Source organism: Colletotrichum chrysophilum, assembly GCF_026319265.1.
Source record: "Colletotrichum chrysophilum strain AFK26 chromosome Unknown scaffold_7, whole genome shotgun sequence".
Taxonomy (NCBI): Eukaryota; Fungi; Ascomycota; class Sordariomycetes; order Glomerellales; family Glomerellaceae; genus Colletotrichum; species Colletotrichum chrysophilum.
The window spans coordinates 544,555-560,446 of record NW_026517294.1 but is presented as its reverse complement, the minus strand read 5'-3'; the positions used below and the strand labels follow the sequence as shown (position 1 = coordinate 560,446).

Here is a 15,892-nt window from a genome sequence, read left to right as displayed (position 1 = left end):
CGCGTGGGCGAACGCAAAATCTGCCGGACGTGAGCTGCTTTGCCGTCTTTCCCAGAAAAACCTGGCATTTCGCGATCTGTGCAGGGATGTTGCCCGAGTCAGAGGCTTTCGGGCTGCAGGACGGGAATCGTCCGCCGCCCCGAGACCGGGTCATCTGGCAGGCGCATGAGCGGACGTCGTCTCAGAGTGTCAATGCGGACAGGGAATTAACCTTTATCGCTCATCGCTCATCGAACGAAAAAAATGAGAGAGCCCCGGCCACGATTCTTGCCAAGACGTTGCACCGCTGGACCAATCGTATGGTAGGGCTGGGGTGACGGGGGAACGGTGTTTCAACCGATGTTATTTCGTCACCAGGTTGCTATTTAGGGGGAAACAGGTGGGTTCCAGTTTTTCGGTGTGGCCGTTCTTGTTAAATACAAGCACATTGCCTGCTGCTACAAATTCCAATTCCTGATGTGAATCTGGCGTCTTGACCAACTGCCACGAGCTTCTTCCGTCGGTCGGATGATCTTGCGCGCTGAAACGCGACATCTTCGCTCTGCTGGGAACGTTAACAGCGTCTTGTGGATAGACTACTCCGGCGCAGCCTTTGGAAATGATGCATAATTGATTCAATCCTAGGTTTTCTTTTCTTGCGTCTCTATTGCGGATGCATTACTCCTGGCCTTAATCCAAAAGATTGACTCCACGGCTTGGCTGGTTCACAATTTCACCTAGGAAAGACACGACGTATCAAACCCAACGATGAAGCCCAGGTCAACTGGCAACACCGAAAACCTTGCCATTGACAAAATGAATTCTTGACAGTTTGCAGGTCGTTTCCGGCAATGACCCAAATTTCCAGTATTCCTGACACCCTGTCTCTTCACAACCAGCCAAAGTCCTCGCAGTAGCCCTGATTAGGATCAGCCCTACGTGAAAGAAGGATATTAGTACAGGACCACAGGCAAATTATTCGAAGAGTGGCAAAAACTTACATGTATTCCCAGTTCCAATAGCCTGTTTGCCCGCCGTGTTTACAACCGTATGCCTCCTTTTCCATGCCGTTCATACACTCTTTGGTTTTGATAGTGTTCGTTCCCCAGTTGATGTACTGAAATGCGTCAGTGATGATACTATGGTTTAGCCGGACATTGAATCGATGTGCAGTAGGACAAACAAAATATTTTGGGATCAGGTTCCATCGGCGCCAGCCCTACCTTGAGCATAAAGTCCCACTTCAGCCCATCCTTTTCTTGCAAGCAATAGCGACGTTGCTCCCCCTTATGCCACTTCATTTTGCCGTTGCCCGCAATAGCGTTGCAAACAACTTCCATACGAGTCTTCTTCTTGAGTTCTTTTATCTCCTCCTTCAAATACTTGCCCTTCTCGGCTGTCACCCCCCCGCTGAAGCATATTGCGGCCACGGTAGTAGCGGCTAGGATCATGAATATCGCGGCTGATTTCATGTCGGCAATATGATGATGCTGCGAAAGTATTTGCTGAATATTGAGGCTATGGTGGGTCAACGTGGAGTTCGAGTGTCTGGTTGATGTGTATGATGGTAATGAGAATGTCCTATATAAATACAGATACACGAAGCTGCTTGATAGTGAATGGCCCGGTATTCCATGAGGTATTGTTGCACTCTCTAGAATCATATTAGACGCCATAAACATACCTAGTAGCCGAGGGGCATTGGATATTGAATCTCGCATCATGGCTTAGGCTGAGTAACCCAAACAACAAAGACAGACATTCGTGAATGATTGTTTTCATGTTACATTCACAGGCGACTGAGATACCTCTGAGGCGGTTGGCGAATCTGCCTAATTTTTCAGTACTTCATTTGGGTCACCCTATTCTTGCTAGATTACGTCGCCTTCGGTAACATCATAACCATTACACACGAGGGGATAGAACCAAGGATGAATCGCCTTGAATACGAAGCTGATTCTATCAATACGGCGATGAATCAAGGGAATATTTGATGCCAAGGTGATACCACATTTCACTGCCTAGTCTCGTGTAATTGTAAGCTCTGGGGATCTCTCCACATGGTCTTCTGGCAAAGAACCATAAGCGAAGGAGGGGCGATGATGGTCACTAACTTTGAGTCTCCATGTGTTACGTTGAATAACGCAAGGAGACAAACTATTACACTAGAAGCTATGTAGTAAATGATCAGTTCAAGGAAAGAACAAAGAGTCCATCTTTTATTGGCCAATGACCCGGGTGCTTATTAGGAGCAGTTCAATAGGATGTGACGCCCAAGGGCTGGTGTGCCCGCATGACCCCATTCTTTGCTACGATGTCGCCTATTCTCTCATGCCTCTCGCCATGGAAACCCTCATGTGCCCGACAACCAGGGGTTGTTCCTTGCTGGTCTCAACGCCCACTACCATTCTCATAGTGGTAATGTTGACGACAACTATAGACCAAAGACAGTAGGAAAGCCGGATTGTCTCTGAGACACATGACAGCCCCAGAGGATTGGGTAGTTTCTTGGTGTTACCAACATCACCCAAAAGAACCACAGCCAAAATACTTAAAGAAGCTGCTCTAGACTAAGGACCTAGGAATCTGTATCTGCAGACCATCTGAGCCTCAAGAATTTGCTCCGAAGTTAGTCTTGTCATTGTTTGTGACGAATTCAACATGTATTTGTCTTGGCAAATCCTTATCGCAGCATTGATTTCCACCACGGTGGCTGGAGTCATTCCCACGACCGACGGCACTCACGTCAACAAGGAATCGAACCTCATTACAAGAAGTCAGCAGGAGCTCATTACTCAGGGAGCAGCACCCACGAACGAGGAAGTCACCAAGCTGGCCGTGGCTACGGCCCTTGGGGAACGATCAATGTAAGTTACCACTCATAAATCAAATCTTTTTATCGCTTTCTGTTGTATGAAGGATAGACTTCTGATCATGATTGAAGTGATGCTTCGATGAAAGCATCCGCCAGAGACACGGATACGATGGGTATCGGCAGCAACCCAGTCATTGACGTGGTGAGGGAAAGCCCAGAATCAATGAATGATCCCCAGTCATAGTAAGGTTTGATTTCGATGTATCCGATTCTGCATTGAATCTTGCAGTGCAGATGAACTGATCACACCTGATCTGATAGCGATATCATCGTTCGAGACCCTGATGGAAGCGGTGTGACTAATGTTACAATGAAGTTGCTTGACAACAGATTCTTCGATTTGATGTGGGATATCTCAGGGCTAAGCCGAAGGATGATATTCTGTGTGAGCACCCTCCCCCTTTTCGAACCCCAGCAGATGCAATCGGGTATGGCGGACTAATCAAATTTGGCCTAGATCGCTGGCATCGCTCATTGCAGGACTCTCGACATTCACAGGATTATCGGCAGGACTGCCCCAGAGCAGATAAAACTATAGTGAGTAGATTGAGACCTCCAGAGTAGTCCAACTAATTAAACAAACGAGTAGCTGCGTTTTCACCAGATGCTATGGAACTCATGCATGTGGATATCTTGAATCAACGGAATATGACGGAAAATTTTCGGGTCCCGGTCAATTTGCACCTCCAGAATGCGAAGGTGCTTGTCTTATCGCGGCGTATACCGAATCAAGGGGGATAGGAGGACGTGCCGAAAGTTCGTGCAAGAAATGTTGTAGGTGACCGTGGCTACTCACCAACTGAAGCCGCACGGTAGGTATTTCTCATGCCGCGAGCTTTTTCCCGACGGGCATCAATGAGGAGAAAGCACGAGTTATGGCAGATCCATGGATGCATACAAGTATCGACTGATGAATCGATTTATGGCGAGCAGCATGGCGTTTCACATCAAAGAGTGCATCTTACTCTTTGATATCATCCACACTACTAGAATTCAGCTCAAGAAGTCTATGAAATCCAATCCTTCGGACTGCTCAGCCCCAGTTCTTGACTCATTTCAGCTGTTTCTTTCGCTTTCTTGTTGACGCTTTCCATCTCGAAACCGGCGACCTGCTTGTACACTTTACCGATACTCTCCAATTCTTCCTTTGGGACCACGTCGTAGACGTTCTCGAAACCATCTGGTGCTCGTTCTTCACATAGTTGAAGAACGTGGTCGGGGCCATTGGCGCGGTTTGCCATGATGATTCTAGCCGTGGCCGGGAGCCTCTCTGTTTCGTAGGCTTTCAGAGCTGCCTCAATATCACCGAGACTCTCGGTAAGAGTTCTTGCCAAAGTCTCCGCGTCGATGATGGCCTGAGATGCACCGTTCGAACCAATGGGATACATGGCGTGAGCAGCATCTCCAAGAAGAGTAAGTCGGCCGAAACTCCATCGCTCGACTGGGTCCCGATCACTCATTGGGAACTCAAACACCTTCTCTGTCTCGTCAATGAGACTCTTCATATCGAGACCTCCACATTTCCATCCGTGGAAAGGTCGCTCGAAGACGGATTTGTCCACAGCCTTGGTCCAGTCCGTTTTGGGTGGTGTCAGGTCTTCATCGTCTTTGTCTCGGATTCTGAGTTCCGCAATCCAGTTCACCAAGCTCTTGCCTTTGTCAGCGGACCGTTGGCTGATTGGGTACGCGATGAACTTCTGGTCGGCATGACCGGCCCACACCATTGATGCTCCGGTCAAGTAAGGATCACGCTCCAAGCAGCCACGCCAGAGCATACGACCAGAGAAGCGTGGTGGTCCTTCGTTCGGGTAGAGGATTTTTCTCGCGGTCGAGTTGATGCCGTCGGCAGCGATGAGTAGATCTCCCGTCACTTTAGACTGGTCTGCTGGCGCACCATCCCTTCGTCGTGAGAACTCGGCCGTGATACTTTCGTCATTTTGAGAGAAGCCGGTCAAGGCGTGGTTGAGTGTGACGGCGAACTCGCCCAAGCGTTCTTTGACTGCGCTCAAGAGCAGCATCTGGATCTCTCCTCGATGAATGCTGAGCTGCGGAACAGCATAGCCCGCTTTAATGCCTCTTGGCTCACTAAGAATTGGGTGACCATGGCGATTGTAAAAGTTCAATTCCTGGGTCTTGATGCCTGTCTTTTCCAGTGCTTCAATCAAGCCGAGGTTGCGAAGAATCAGCACGGCGGAAGGCTGGACATTGATTCCGACACCAAGCGTTGTGAGTTGCGACGAAGCCTCAAAAATGTGGATGTCGGTGAATCCGGCGGCGTGGAGCGACAGGGCCGCGGCAAGACCACCTATGCCGGCGCCGGCGATGATGATCTTGGGCTGGGGTTGCCGGTGGGATGGCATTGTGTCGGCTGCAAGACTGAGTTACAAGCCAATGGTTGCAGTGACAATTGTGCCTAGATGCAATGGCAGAACTCAATTGAAGAGATGCTTTAAAGCTGGACGTGACGTCGATCCCGAGTTCCGAACTTCGGAGACGGTGGAGTCTGTCGACTGCCGAGGGTTGATGCCGTGATCTGGAGCAGAATTTTCCTAGATCCACCAAACCCCATTTTGCCGGCACCCCGCTCACCCCGGATCGTGCGATCTTGCGGCGGCGGGTGATCCCGTGCTGAAAAGGTACGAGTACGGCCATATTTAACCTGATTGTGAGCCTCATGGAAGTTGGAAGCTTATTCGAACTTTCAGGGCTAATGCAGGCACTCATGTGTAGTACCGGATGTGTCCGTCGCGCACATTAAGATGCAGCACATCTTGCCGCGTACCATATGAAATACATACAACGTGTCAATGACCACATATAACTGCGTGAGAAAGTCTAGAACTTCAAGACCTTACCAGGTCTGATATCCGGACCGGCAATGTACTAGTCAGTCTGCGCAGCAATCAACAAACGTCAGGGATTCTCCGAAGTCTTTCGAGGGGTGGCAGGAGGGGAAATTGCACCTGGGAGTCGCCCAGGATTGGCCCTGGAATGCGTTTTTGTCCTCATGCAACGCCACACGTGGCGCAAAGCCAAAATGGTGGCTTGCCTCAACACCCATCTCTCCTACCAAGAGAAGGACGTAAATCATGCCATTGTCTAAAAGCAAAAGTTACATGTAAATGAAGGTGTCTTACCGAGATGCACTGCGAGATGAGAACTACTTTTTCCCCCGTCTATGCCCCTGCCAACTGGCTAAAGCAGTCAGCTCAAATGTAGATCAACGGTGCTATCTCAATACTTCGATTCGAGCTGAGATGTTACACATTAAACAGCAATTGGATCAAGACCAGAAGCAATCATGAAGGGATTATGCGAGTGCTTTTGCAAGTTCGATATCTACATTAATTATCCAGAGGCCATCGATCAGAAGCCGGATGGAAGAAGATAGAACGTGATCATCCAAGGTAAAGATTCTTGAGTATGTCAGGCCCCACGCGGAGCGAATGAAGGACTGCAATCGTACCTAATCTTTTCAACATCCTCCATGAACGGTGGAACACCGCTCTCTCTGTTCTTTGCGTTAACCCCAGGCATTGACCAAGTTGCTGCTATTGCGTGACCGTAATGGGCTTATTTGAAGAGTAAAGTGCTGCACCTACTTCATAGTGTACGGCAATTGCTAACGGAAGGCAACCAAGTCCTACCATCCGTGGATCTCAACGCTTCAAACTAAGGATTTGCTGGTAATCCTTTTGATACTAGGAGCTTGTCCGTATGTTATCTTCAGGATAATACCACAGAATCTCATGGTGGCGTGGCCCGTGATAACATGCCCCGGCCCAAGAGTATGTAAAGTGTGCTTGCCTCGGTCCTCGGTAGCAGTCATCCTGAGTCAAGCAACCAGCTTGGCGAAGCGAAAACGCGCGATGAGGAACATGGAGTCCTCTAAAATCCTACCTTGAGCTACGGCGAATTTGTTAGACGAGGCATGGGCAGATTTAAAACCACTGGTGGCCGCGTCGGCATGCAGAGCCAAAAAGCCAAGTGTCCCAAGTAGTTACAGTACGATGTCCAGCCCGGCCGGGGCAAATAGGCTTAAGCATCAATCTAGTATTAGCAGACCGTAAACATTTTAGGAAGCGGTGAGGTATTAAACAGTGAAGTTTTGCCTCCTGAGGACTTGCTTCAAAAGAGATACACTCGCAGTGGATACTCACGGCTATCCCACTACAGGGCTCCGCGGCTATCAGCTAACCGAGCGTTCAAGGGAGATGAGCAAGCACATTCGCAATCGCAAAACCCTAGTTTACTCAAGTTTACGTTACATCATCAGCTCGCAGTGCATGGCCGAGAATGTACAGTCGTCTACAAACTGTAGAATTGTGATGATCGGCGGGGTGCCGTCATGATGTCCTGCTTGGGAATCAAGAAAAAGCAAGGTTGTGTAACACATCACGGTTAATTTCAAACAACTCTTTTCGTGATCGTCATGTTTCTGCCATAATCTTCTGGCTATTATTCTTCGTGGCTTTCAAGCTCCTGTACTATGGCATGGATTATGATGGCGCCCCTTACATGTAGGCTTGAGTTACCTCAACTCAACTTGATACGTCAAGCCCCCCCAGACCAAGTCGAAAGCCCTTCGAAAATCACATCTCACATCATTTCTACCAATCCAACGCGCGACACGGACTTCGGGGCAGGCCGCCACTCCGTGATAGTCCCGGCGCGAAGCAAGGTCGGTCTCTGATTCTCTTCAAAGACTGGATGGAATAGGGGCCGCCCCACATAATTGTCCAATAGCACTGTGAGGGCCGTTAAGGGCGTCGTGCCTTGGCCCGGCGCCAAAACTGCACCTTCGCCGCTCTGCCACTGGCCCGAAACGGACATCTGTGGACCTTTCAGGCCGCGATTGAGCTGCTCCACACCGGTCAATTCCACATCTTGTCCGATTTTGTGAGGCCGGGTCCGATCCGGAAGGAATTCGCACTGTACCGACGTGCAGACTCCAAAAAGTCGATGACGGAGCGTCGTAGTGGGAGCCGGAATTCCAAAAAGGGGAGGGCTAATATCATACACGGTGCTTCTGACGACTCGATTATAGCTAACAAGCTCTGAGGTTAGCAAAATGATAAATAGCGTGAGATGTTCTGCCATCTCAGACAATTCTCATCAGCATCTCAAACCACTTCTTCCTCACCCTTCAACATCACTAGCTTGCTTCTTTCATCATGAGCTCTTCAGCTTCTCACCTCCGCCAAATCGGCATTCACCGCAACCTGCCAACCTTTGACGACTCGCTCAAAGAACTTACGGCCATCATCACCGGCGCCAATGGCATCTCTGGCTTCAACACCATGAGGGCTCTCCTTGACAGCCCCAAGCGCTGGAAGACCATTTACTGCCTCTCTCGCAAGCCTCCACCGGAGGAGATGATGGCTCTTCTGTCCCCTGAAGCCCAGTCCCGCATCGAAATTGTCACCTGTGACTTCCTGCAGGATCCTGCCTCGATCGCCAAGAGCATGACCCAAGCTGGTGTTCGGGCCGACCACATCTTCTTCTACTCCTACATTCACAAGGATTGGTCTCAAGCGGAAGCCCTCGTTGAAAGCAATGTCCAACTCCTCAAGAACTTCCTCGAGGCCCTGGAGCTCGCCGAGATCAAGCCCAGCCGGTTCGTTCTTCAGACCGGCGGCAAAAACTACGGTGTGCACATTGGTCGTGTGCGAACCCCGCTGTTGGAGTCTGACCCGCAGCCGCGACACCTGCAGCCCAACTTCTACTACCCTCAGGAGGACATGTTGAAGGAGTTCTGCGCAAAGCACGGTACTTCGTGGAACATCATCATGCCCACTGCTGTCATTGGTACTTCTTCGAACGCATCGATGAATACCTTTTGGTCTTTCGCTGTCTACGCTGCCATTCAAGCACGCAAGGGAGAGTCCCTTGCATTCGGGGGAGACTGGGAGCAGTGGCAGTATGAGTACTACCACTGCTCTGCCCGCATGACTGGCTACCTCAGCGAGTGGGCGGCCCTCGAACAGGGTTGCGCGAACCAGGCGTTTAACACTCAAGACGGTGGTCCTTTCACCTGGGAGCGTTTCTTTGCCGAGCTGGCTCGCTGGTTTGGTGCGAAGGGTGTGGTGCCGCCCCCTGATGACGAGTCAGGACTCAAGACAGTCGAAGGCAGGTCGGGCAAGAAGACCCCTTTGGGCTACGGACCCCCGCTGTCATACAAGTCCAGCTTCACTCTTCGGGACTGGGCTGCCGACAAGAAGAATGTAGAGACCTGGCATGCGATCATGAAGGAGTCTGGAGGCAAGATCACTCATGATCCCTTCAAAGACCCGGATACTTTCTTTATGGGAGACTTTGCTTATCTCAGGTTCGGAAGCGTGTCCTTGAACAAGGCCAGAAGATTTGGATGGACCGGGTTTCTTGACACCATGGAGAGTATCTTTGAGTCTTATCAGGAGATGGAAAAGCTGGGCATGTTGCCAAGCATGCAGGTCGATGCTGCCCAGCCACTCGGCTGCTAGACGAATCATTGCCGGAGGACAGGCACCCCATGAGATAGAGAAGGTAGAATTATCAGGGCAGTGAACACAATCCATCTGAATTTGGCCTCATTTTTGTAAACCTATTGAAGGACGGACCTTTAAATGTTTTTGTTGATGAATGTGGGCTTCAAAGAAGCATATTTCTAGCTCGGCTACCTCTGAACTGGGGTCAGTTTGACATGCATCTTGGGCTTGGCCCAGAACACAACGGAAGTGAAGGTTGGCTTCACGTCCCAGTCACGATCTTCCGGTTTAAGCTCGATATCGAAGTGCCATATCAGCTTCGCCAGGAACATGCGCATCATTCCATACGCAAAGCTGTTTTACTCGCTGTCAGTTGTGTCCTCATTGGATGAAGGGTGGAATGGCTTACCCTTTTCCCAGGCAATTTCTGGGCCCCTTAGCAAAAGGTTGACAGGCACCCTTCTGGTCTGCGGCAAAGCGGGGGTCGTCGGCCGAAGACTTCAACCACCTCTCTGGCAAGTAGGAGTTGGCCTCAAAGAAGTTGGAGTCCATGTGATGAGTTGCCCATTGCGGTACACCCACGGTAGTCTAACCATGTTGATTAGCTTGGAAGTATGAACGGAATCGCAGGCCACTTACCCCCTCAGGTATGAAGTGTCCATCCACCATGCCTCCACCAGGCGGTCCAACTCTCGGAATGACTGCGGCAACAACAGGGCGCATGCGCATGCCTTCATCGATGCAGGCTGTCAAATACTCCATGGTCGCGAGTCTAGAGATGGTGATCTCTTCGTCACTTCCGATGTTTCGAATCTCGTCAGTCAACCTCTTGTAGGCGTGAGGAGTAGTCAGGAGATGGAACATGACCACGGACAAAGTCGTGGCTGACGTCTCACTTCCGGCGAAGAAAAGAAGCTGAGCAAAGTTGATGATCTTATCCCTAGTCCATGACTCCCGGTCGTCGTTCTCCGCCCAGATCATCGTCATGAAGTCGGGCCGATCGTTGCCCATCTTCTCCCGCTTTTCGGCTTTCTGCGTGACGATGTCTACTGTCTCAAGCCACGTTTTCAGGCCCTTCTGACTTGACACCATCTTGTACAGGAGTCTTGTCAAGGGCAGCCTATTGAACAGCTGTAGAAGGCCAATAAAGGGGGAGACATTCAAGACCATGTCGACAAAGGGATCCATCTCACCCTTCTCCATGCAGTACAGCGACTCGCCGGTAGACAGGTCTGCCATCACATCGGCAGTAGCGAACGTGACCCAGTCAACAATGTCGACGTCTTCCTGGACCCTATCACGGAGCTCCGAGATCATCATGTCGGCGTATCTCTGGATGATGGGTTCCTGGGCCTTGAGAGCCTTTTCAGAGAAGGCGGGCGCGACTTGGCGACGCAACGCGCGATGTGAGGGTTGGTCGGCCGAGATCATGGAGTCGTTGAGTGGCGTGCCCCGAACATCATAGAAGACTGCATCTTTGGGAAACTCAAGCTTGCCTTTGGTCTTGACACCGTAGATATCATCCAGGGCTTGGGCCGATGAAAACGAAAGCTCGTTGGGCCCGACCCTCACGACTGGGCCATATTTCTCGTGAAGGGCTTTGGCATGCCTCCAGTAGTCAGCCTTGTAGACTTGACGGTAAAACTTTGGCAGCCAGGAGACCGCGTAATGCGATGGGCCAGGGAAGGATTTCAAGGGATGGATGAATAGATTGTAAAGAATGATAGAGAGTCGATATGCAACAAACTGCTCCTGGTTAGTCAAGACTAATGCAAAGGGTCGTAACTTACGGCGCAGACGGCCAGTTGCCACATAGAACCCATTGCTAAATGAGCGTCCAACACCTAGTGAGCGGTTAGATCTGCGCCGATTTCACCTTCGGTGTCCGATTTTCTATATGCACGCGGCTAGTTGCTATCCTTCTTCCCTTCCAACCGTCTTTTTTCACAGTTTGCCGCCTGTGGCGCACCTTTTTGACTGCCGCGTGACACTGACGGGGAAATATGCAATGGCCAAGATGGCAAAGAAACTTGTTGCTCTTCTGTAGAATCATTGATATTAAAGGGCTAGGTTCCAATGCCCAGGAGACCTCTTGGCCGTGGAAAATCGGCATTTGATGTTCCTCTAGGTTCCCATGAGTTGCGGAACAATCCGTAGGGTTGCGGAATCCCACTTATCGAGATTGTCCAATGCGGCCGACCCATTCGGGCAGAAACGTGCCGATCAGGCGTAGCCGGGCAAGGTTGATGAATCGACAAACTGCGTTCTTCAGAGCGCAAGTCTTTTGATATATCCCACGTGGTGAACTGCCGGCGAACGACGCCCGTTCTTGGATATGGTCGAGCGTGAATGGCGGTAAAATAAGTGGGCACAAACATTCGGGGTCGCCGTGTGGTACGCTTCTCGCGTGTAATATGGCCAATTGGTCACAACGGCCCTACACACTCACAGGATGCCAAGAGGAGGTCAGCACAAGCTTCAAGTGAGCACGAACTTAATCGTGTGCCCTGTAAGGCGGAGTATTCTCTGGGGAATTTGTCTCTAAGTGCGACTGCTATCAACCCCAGATTGGGAATGTGCGCCTGCAGTGTCTCCTTGATAACAAGGGGCAACTCAGGGGTCGTGCATCGTCATTGAACGGTTGACCCGTAAATAACCCAGCTTCTCCAGTTGAGGTCGCGATAATTCACATGATGGACCCCTGGTGTTGAAGTTGAGGCTCGTGAACGGACTCTAGCAGGGCAGAATTTCAGCGAGTAATCTTTCCGCTAAAGGTCAACGTGTGGTGCGCGAGTCATTACTAAGCCCCTCGACGAGTGCTTTGATCTCCTGTCGTGGATATGCGTTCATGGTGCTTGAGTCATATGATAATCTGTCCCGATTCTTCGGGAAATGCCGTGATATCTAATCGAGTTCCATACTTTACAAGCCTGGGCGGGAGAGACGGCATATACATGCCCCATAATACCCAATGTGCAAAGTCATTTGTACCTTGTTTACCTCGTCTTATGTCTCTCTGCAGACCTCTGTGTCTTTTCAGTACTGAGTATAGTACTTCTGTGTTCACACCTTGGGTTATGTCTATTAGGGTTGCTTGGTCCGTTTCCATAACTGCACCTTGCTGTATATTGTACCTCGGAGCAGAGCACACTGGTCGTTCCTTGTAAATCCCTTCTCTTCTAAGTTCTTTTTCACCACGGGCACACCTTTTTGACTGTCGTATAGCGAGGGCTGGAATGGCCAACGGAGAAACGTATATCACCACCCATGGGGTATATGAAGAGGGCGCGTCGCTGCTCGTAACTATAACAGTGACATCGAGACACTGAAGTGTGAAAATACAAAGGTCTTGCACTCCAGGAAAAGACCCGATCCCCAGAGTCCATTGCTCCATTGCCCTCTTTCGCTACCACCAATCCTTTCTCTTCTTACTAAACTCATTAAAAGATGGCCGAAGAAATGTGGAAATATTCAATTCCTATTGATCCGGAGACGGTCAAGAAGACTGGGTGTTTCACAACTTTGCCAGTCAGAATCAACATCCGCGACGATCTCGCAAATGCTGCGTCCTCTCGCGTGCTCAAGGACTGGGCAGAGCACACCGGTAACCAAAACATTGACCCGAACAGAGTGTCATTCTCCCCAGTGGGAAGCTTTTGCTCTTTGATTTACTGCGAAACCATTCCCGAACGCTTGGACTCCATATCTTATCTTACGGATCTTTTCTTCTTGATCGACGGTATGTCTGTCAGCTTTTCATTTCGAGAAGGTTTACTGACTTAAGAAACCAGATGCAACCGAAGAGGTTGAGAACGACAAGGTCGCTCAAGAGGAATGGGCCGGCTTCTCAGGAGCCATGACCGATTCGCTTGGAGAGACACCCCAACGCGACCATGATTTGGATTCCATGAAGAAGAAGAAGCTGGTCGCTCGTGTGATGCTCGACTTCATGAGGTTAGACTCAGCCCTTGGCTTGGACCTCGTCAAGAGCTGCAAAGCTGGCTGGACTCCTCTAGCAGCTGGTGTAGAGTGGGAAACGATGGAGGACTACCTTCACTTCAGAAGGCTTAGTGCAGGTCTTGAGTAAGTTTTCGTGCCCCGGGATTGGGATTGTCTGGCTAACATGAGCAGCATCTACTGGACCAAAACTGTCTTCGGTCTTGGAGAAAAGCTCTCAGATGACGAGGAGAAGCTTATTCGACCCCTTGTATGGGCTGCTGAGAAGGCTGCTATGCTCAACAATGACTACTGGAGTTGGGACATCGAGTACTTCCAAGCGAACCAGAAGATCGACATGCTCACCAACGCCGTCGCGGTCTTGATGAGAAAAGAGGGCATTACAGCCGAGGAAGGCAAGGATCGCATCAAAAACCTCATTCTGGGGTACGAGGCTGAGTACTCTCAGCTGAGAGCGCAGTTCTACGAAAGCCACCCTTCAGCACGGCTTTACCTCCGCAAGCGAGTCGAACTTGCAGGCTCGATGGCGGCTGGTGTCAGTTTCTGGAGTGCCAAGTCTCCTCGATATCACCTGCCAACGGACAAGCTCAGGCCATCCGTTGTTCCTGTAGAGGTTAAGTTCGAGGAGATGACCCTGAAACGTTCTGCTGAAAGTGTTGCCAGCACCGAAAGCGACAATTCAATGGACGCGAAGTCGGGAAGCGGTACCGAACTTACGAGCCAGAGCTCACATCCAAGCGACCTTAGAAAGCGCTACTTTGACGTCCCGAAATTGGGCCCGGCGGCAATCAACGAGCCCATCGACTACGTCAGCGGCATGCCGTCAAAAGGCGTTCGATCGTCCCTAATTGATGCCATGAACCAATGGTGTCAGGTCCCATCTGCACAGCTGGCGGTAGTCAAGCGTGTCATCGATCTTCTCCACAACTCGTCGTTGATACTTGACGACATCCAAGACGATTCGCCCATGCGCCGCGGCAAGACGGCGACACATTTGATCTTTGGCGAAGCCCAGTCCATCAATAGTGCCACCTTCTTGTACGTGCGTGTCGTGCAAGAGGTCCATGCTACTGGCAACGCCGCCTTGATGAAGGTGCTCCTTGAGGAGCTAGATGACCTGCATGTCGGTCAAAGCTGGGATTTGTACTGGAAGTATAATCTTAAATGGCCGACAGAGGAGGAGTACTTTAGCATGATTGACCTCAAGACCGGCGGACTCTTCCGGATGTTGGTGAGGATGATGCACGCCCTCTGCCATCCAGAGTCAAATGAAGAGTTTGTCTGCGATGATCTTGTGTCCATGGTCAGCCGCTTCTTCCAGGTCCGAGACGACTACCTCAACCTCAATTCTCGGGAATACAGCAACCAGAAGGGGTGGTGTGAGGATCTTGACGAGGGCAAGTTCTCGTACCTCATCATCCACTGCCTCGAGAACAGCCCCAAGTATCGCGACCGGATTATGGGCCTCTTCAGGCAGAGGACTGGATGTTCAGGTCCGATGCCCAGCGTTGGAAAGGTTCAGATTATCGAGTACCTGCAAGAAGCAGGAAGCTTCGATGCCTGTTGGGAGCTGTTGAATAAGTTGGAAGACGAGATCGAGGCTGAGATCAGGAGATTGGAGGCCGTCACAGGGGAGGAGAACCCTCAGATGCACCTTCTGCTCAAGCTTCTTAGTGTGAAGAACGAGAAGCCAAATAAGGGCGCCGTGATTGTACCATTAGGAGCGTAGCTTTTCTTTTTGTTAACTATACCTCGTCGAGATTACTTTTGTTGGATATTATTTGAAGGTTCAAAAGCATTTGCGCTGTTCCCCGAGTAGCTGATGGTAAAGCAAGCTTCAGTAATGTTAACATCAGGCTATTGCCAAGCAAACGGTCGTGATAAAATGAGCCAGTCTCTGCCACATTTGATAGACCTTGTTTGGCTTGTCCCCAGCCGTCTGCGACCTGGAGAAGATGGCCAGTGGTTGCAGTGAGCTCATCGAGGTAAACCATCAAGGTGAACCCATCGAGGTCTATTGGTCTTCAATGCCGGTATCCACCTTGAGCTACTTTGTATTGCTATGATTTCACTCAATTTGCCAAGAATGCTCCCTTTTATTTGAGTCTATTGCACGCCTTTACCATGTCATCGCCGATCTATTGGTGTCCATTGTCTCATCATAACACCACGTTCAAGTACTTTGGCTTTTTCAGGCATCTCACCCTCCGTGATGGTATCCAAATCATTTTTGATTATTTGTCCTATCTAATTCTTCTTATGTGCCTCTACCTTGGTTGATCTTTCTACGTAGCTGCTCGTCGCATTACCAAGGAATTGCTCGCTGCCATCTCACTCTCAAGCGGCTAATGGATGCTTACTCCTGCAGCAATGTGGCACCGTCCACATTCGAAGTGGAGTTCATCTCATAATTAGGTGATGTTGGCTGACCTTCAGACCAACCCGTTGGGTAAGAAAAACAAAGTTCGCTCAAGCTGCTCGTTGCACAACGTCGCCAAGCATAGTCTCGTGGGGTCGGAAATTAGCCTGCCATCCCATCTCTAACCTCTATTGGTATCCGGCAGTTTAAATCGCCGGCGGATTGGCTCCTCGTCCCGATGAACCCTGGTTTTCG

The 15,892-nt window shown here is 50.3% G+C and overlaps 5 protein-coding genes across 5 annotated transcripts; 3 read left to right on the top strand and 2 right to left on the bottom strand.

Moving 5' to 3' along the window:
* Positions 1-2,640: 2,640 nt before the first annotated feature.
* COL26b_001666 (uncharacterized protein) lies at positions 2,641-3,038 on the top strand (the record flags this gene model as incomplete). The annotated part of the gene is made up of 2 exons (XM_053174612.1): positions 2,641-2,846; positions 2,924-3,038. 2 exons carry the CDS (start codon positions 2,641-2,643, stop codon positions 3,036-3,038), a joined length of 321 nt encoding a protein of 106 aa, XP_053041543.1.
* An 823-nt stretch (positions 3,039-3,861) lies between these two features.
* On the bottom strand, positions 3,862-5,214 carry COL26b_001665 (uncharacterized protein; the record flags this gene model as incomplete). The annotated part of the gene is made up of 1 exon (XM_053174611.1): positions 3,862-5,214. One exon carries the CDS (start codon positions 5,212-5,214, stop codon positions 3,862-3,864), a length of 1,353 nt encoding a protein of 450 aa, XP_053041542.1.
* Positions 5,215-8,028: 2,814 nt separating this feature from the next.
* COL26b_001664 (uncharacterized protein) lies at positions 8,029-9,336 on the top strand (the record flags this gene model as incomplete). Its single annotated transcript, XM_053174610.1, has 1 exon — positions 8,029-9,336. One exon carries the CDS (start codon positions 8,029-8,031, stop codon positions 9,334-9,336), a length of 1,308 nt encoding a protein of 435 aa, XP_053041541.1.
* Positions 9,337-9,509: 173 nt separating this feature from the next.
* Positions 9,510-11,144, bottom strand: COL26b_001663 (uncharacterized protein; the record flags this gene model as incomplete). Its single annotated transcript, XM_053174609.1, has 4 exons — positions 9,510-9,675; positions 9,731-9,909; positions 9,961-10,965; positions 11,112-11,144. 4 exons carry the CDS (start codon positions 11,142-11,144, stop codon positions 9,510-9,512), a joined length of 1,383 nt encoding a protein of 460 aa, XP_053041540.1.
* A 1,624-nt stretch (positions 11,145-12,768) lies between these two features.
* Positions 12,769-15,007, top strand: COL26b_001662 (uncharacterized protein; the record flags this gene model as incomplete). Its single annotated transcript, XM_053174608.1, has 3 exons — positions 12,769-13,060; positions 13,113-13,404; positions 13,453-15,007. The coding sequence occupies 3 exons, from the start codon at positions 12,769-12,771 to the stop codon at positions 15,005-15,007; spliced, it is 2,139 nt and encodes a 712-aa protein (XP_053041539.1).
* Between the last annotated feature and the right edge of the window lie 885 nt (positions 15,008-15,892).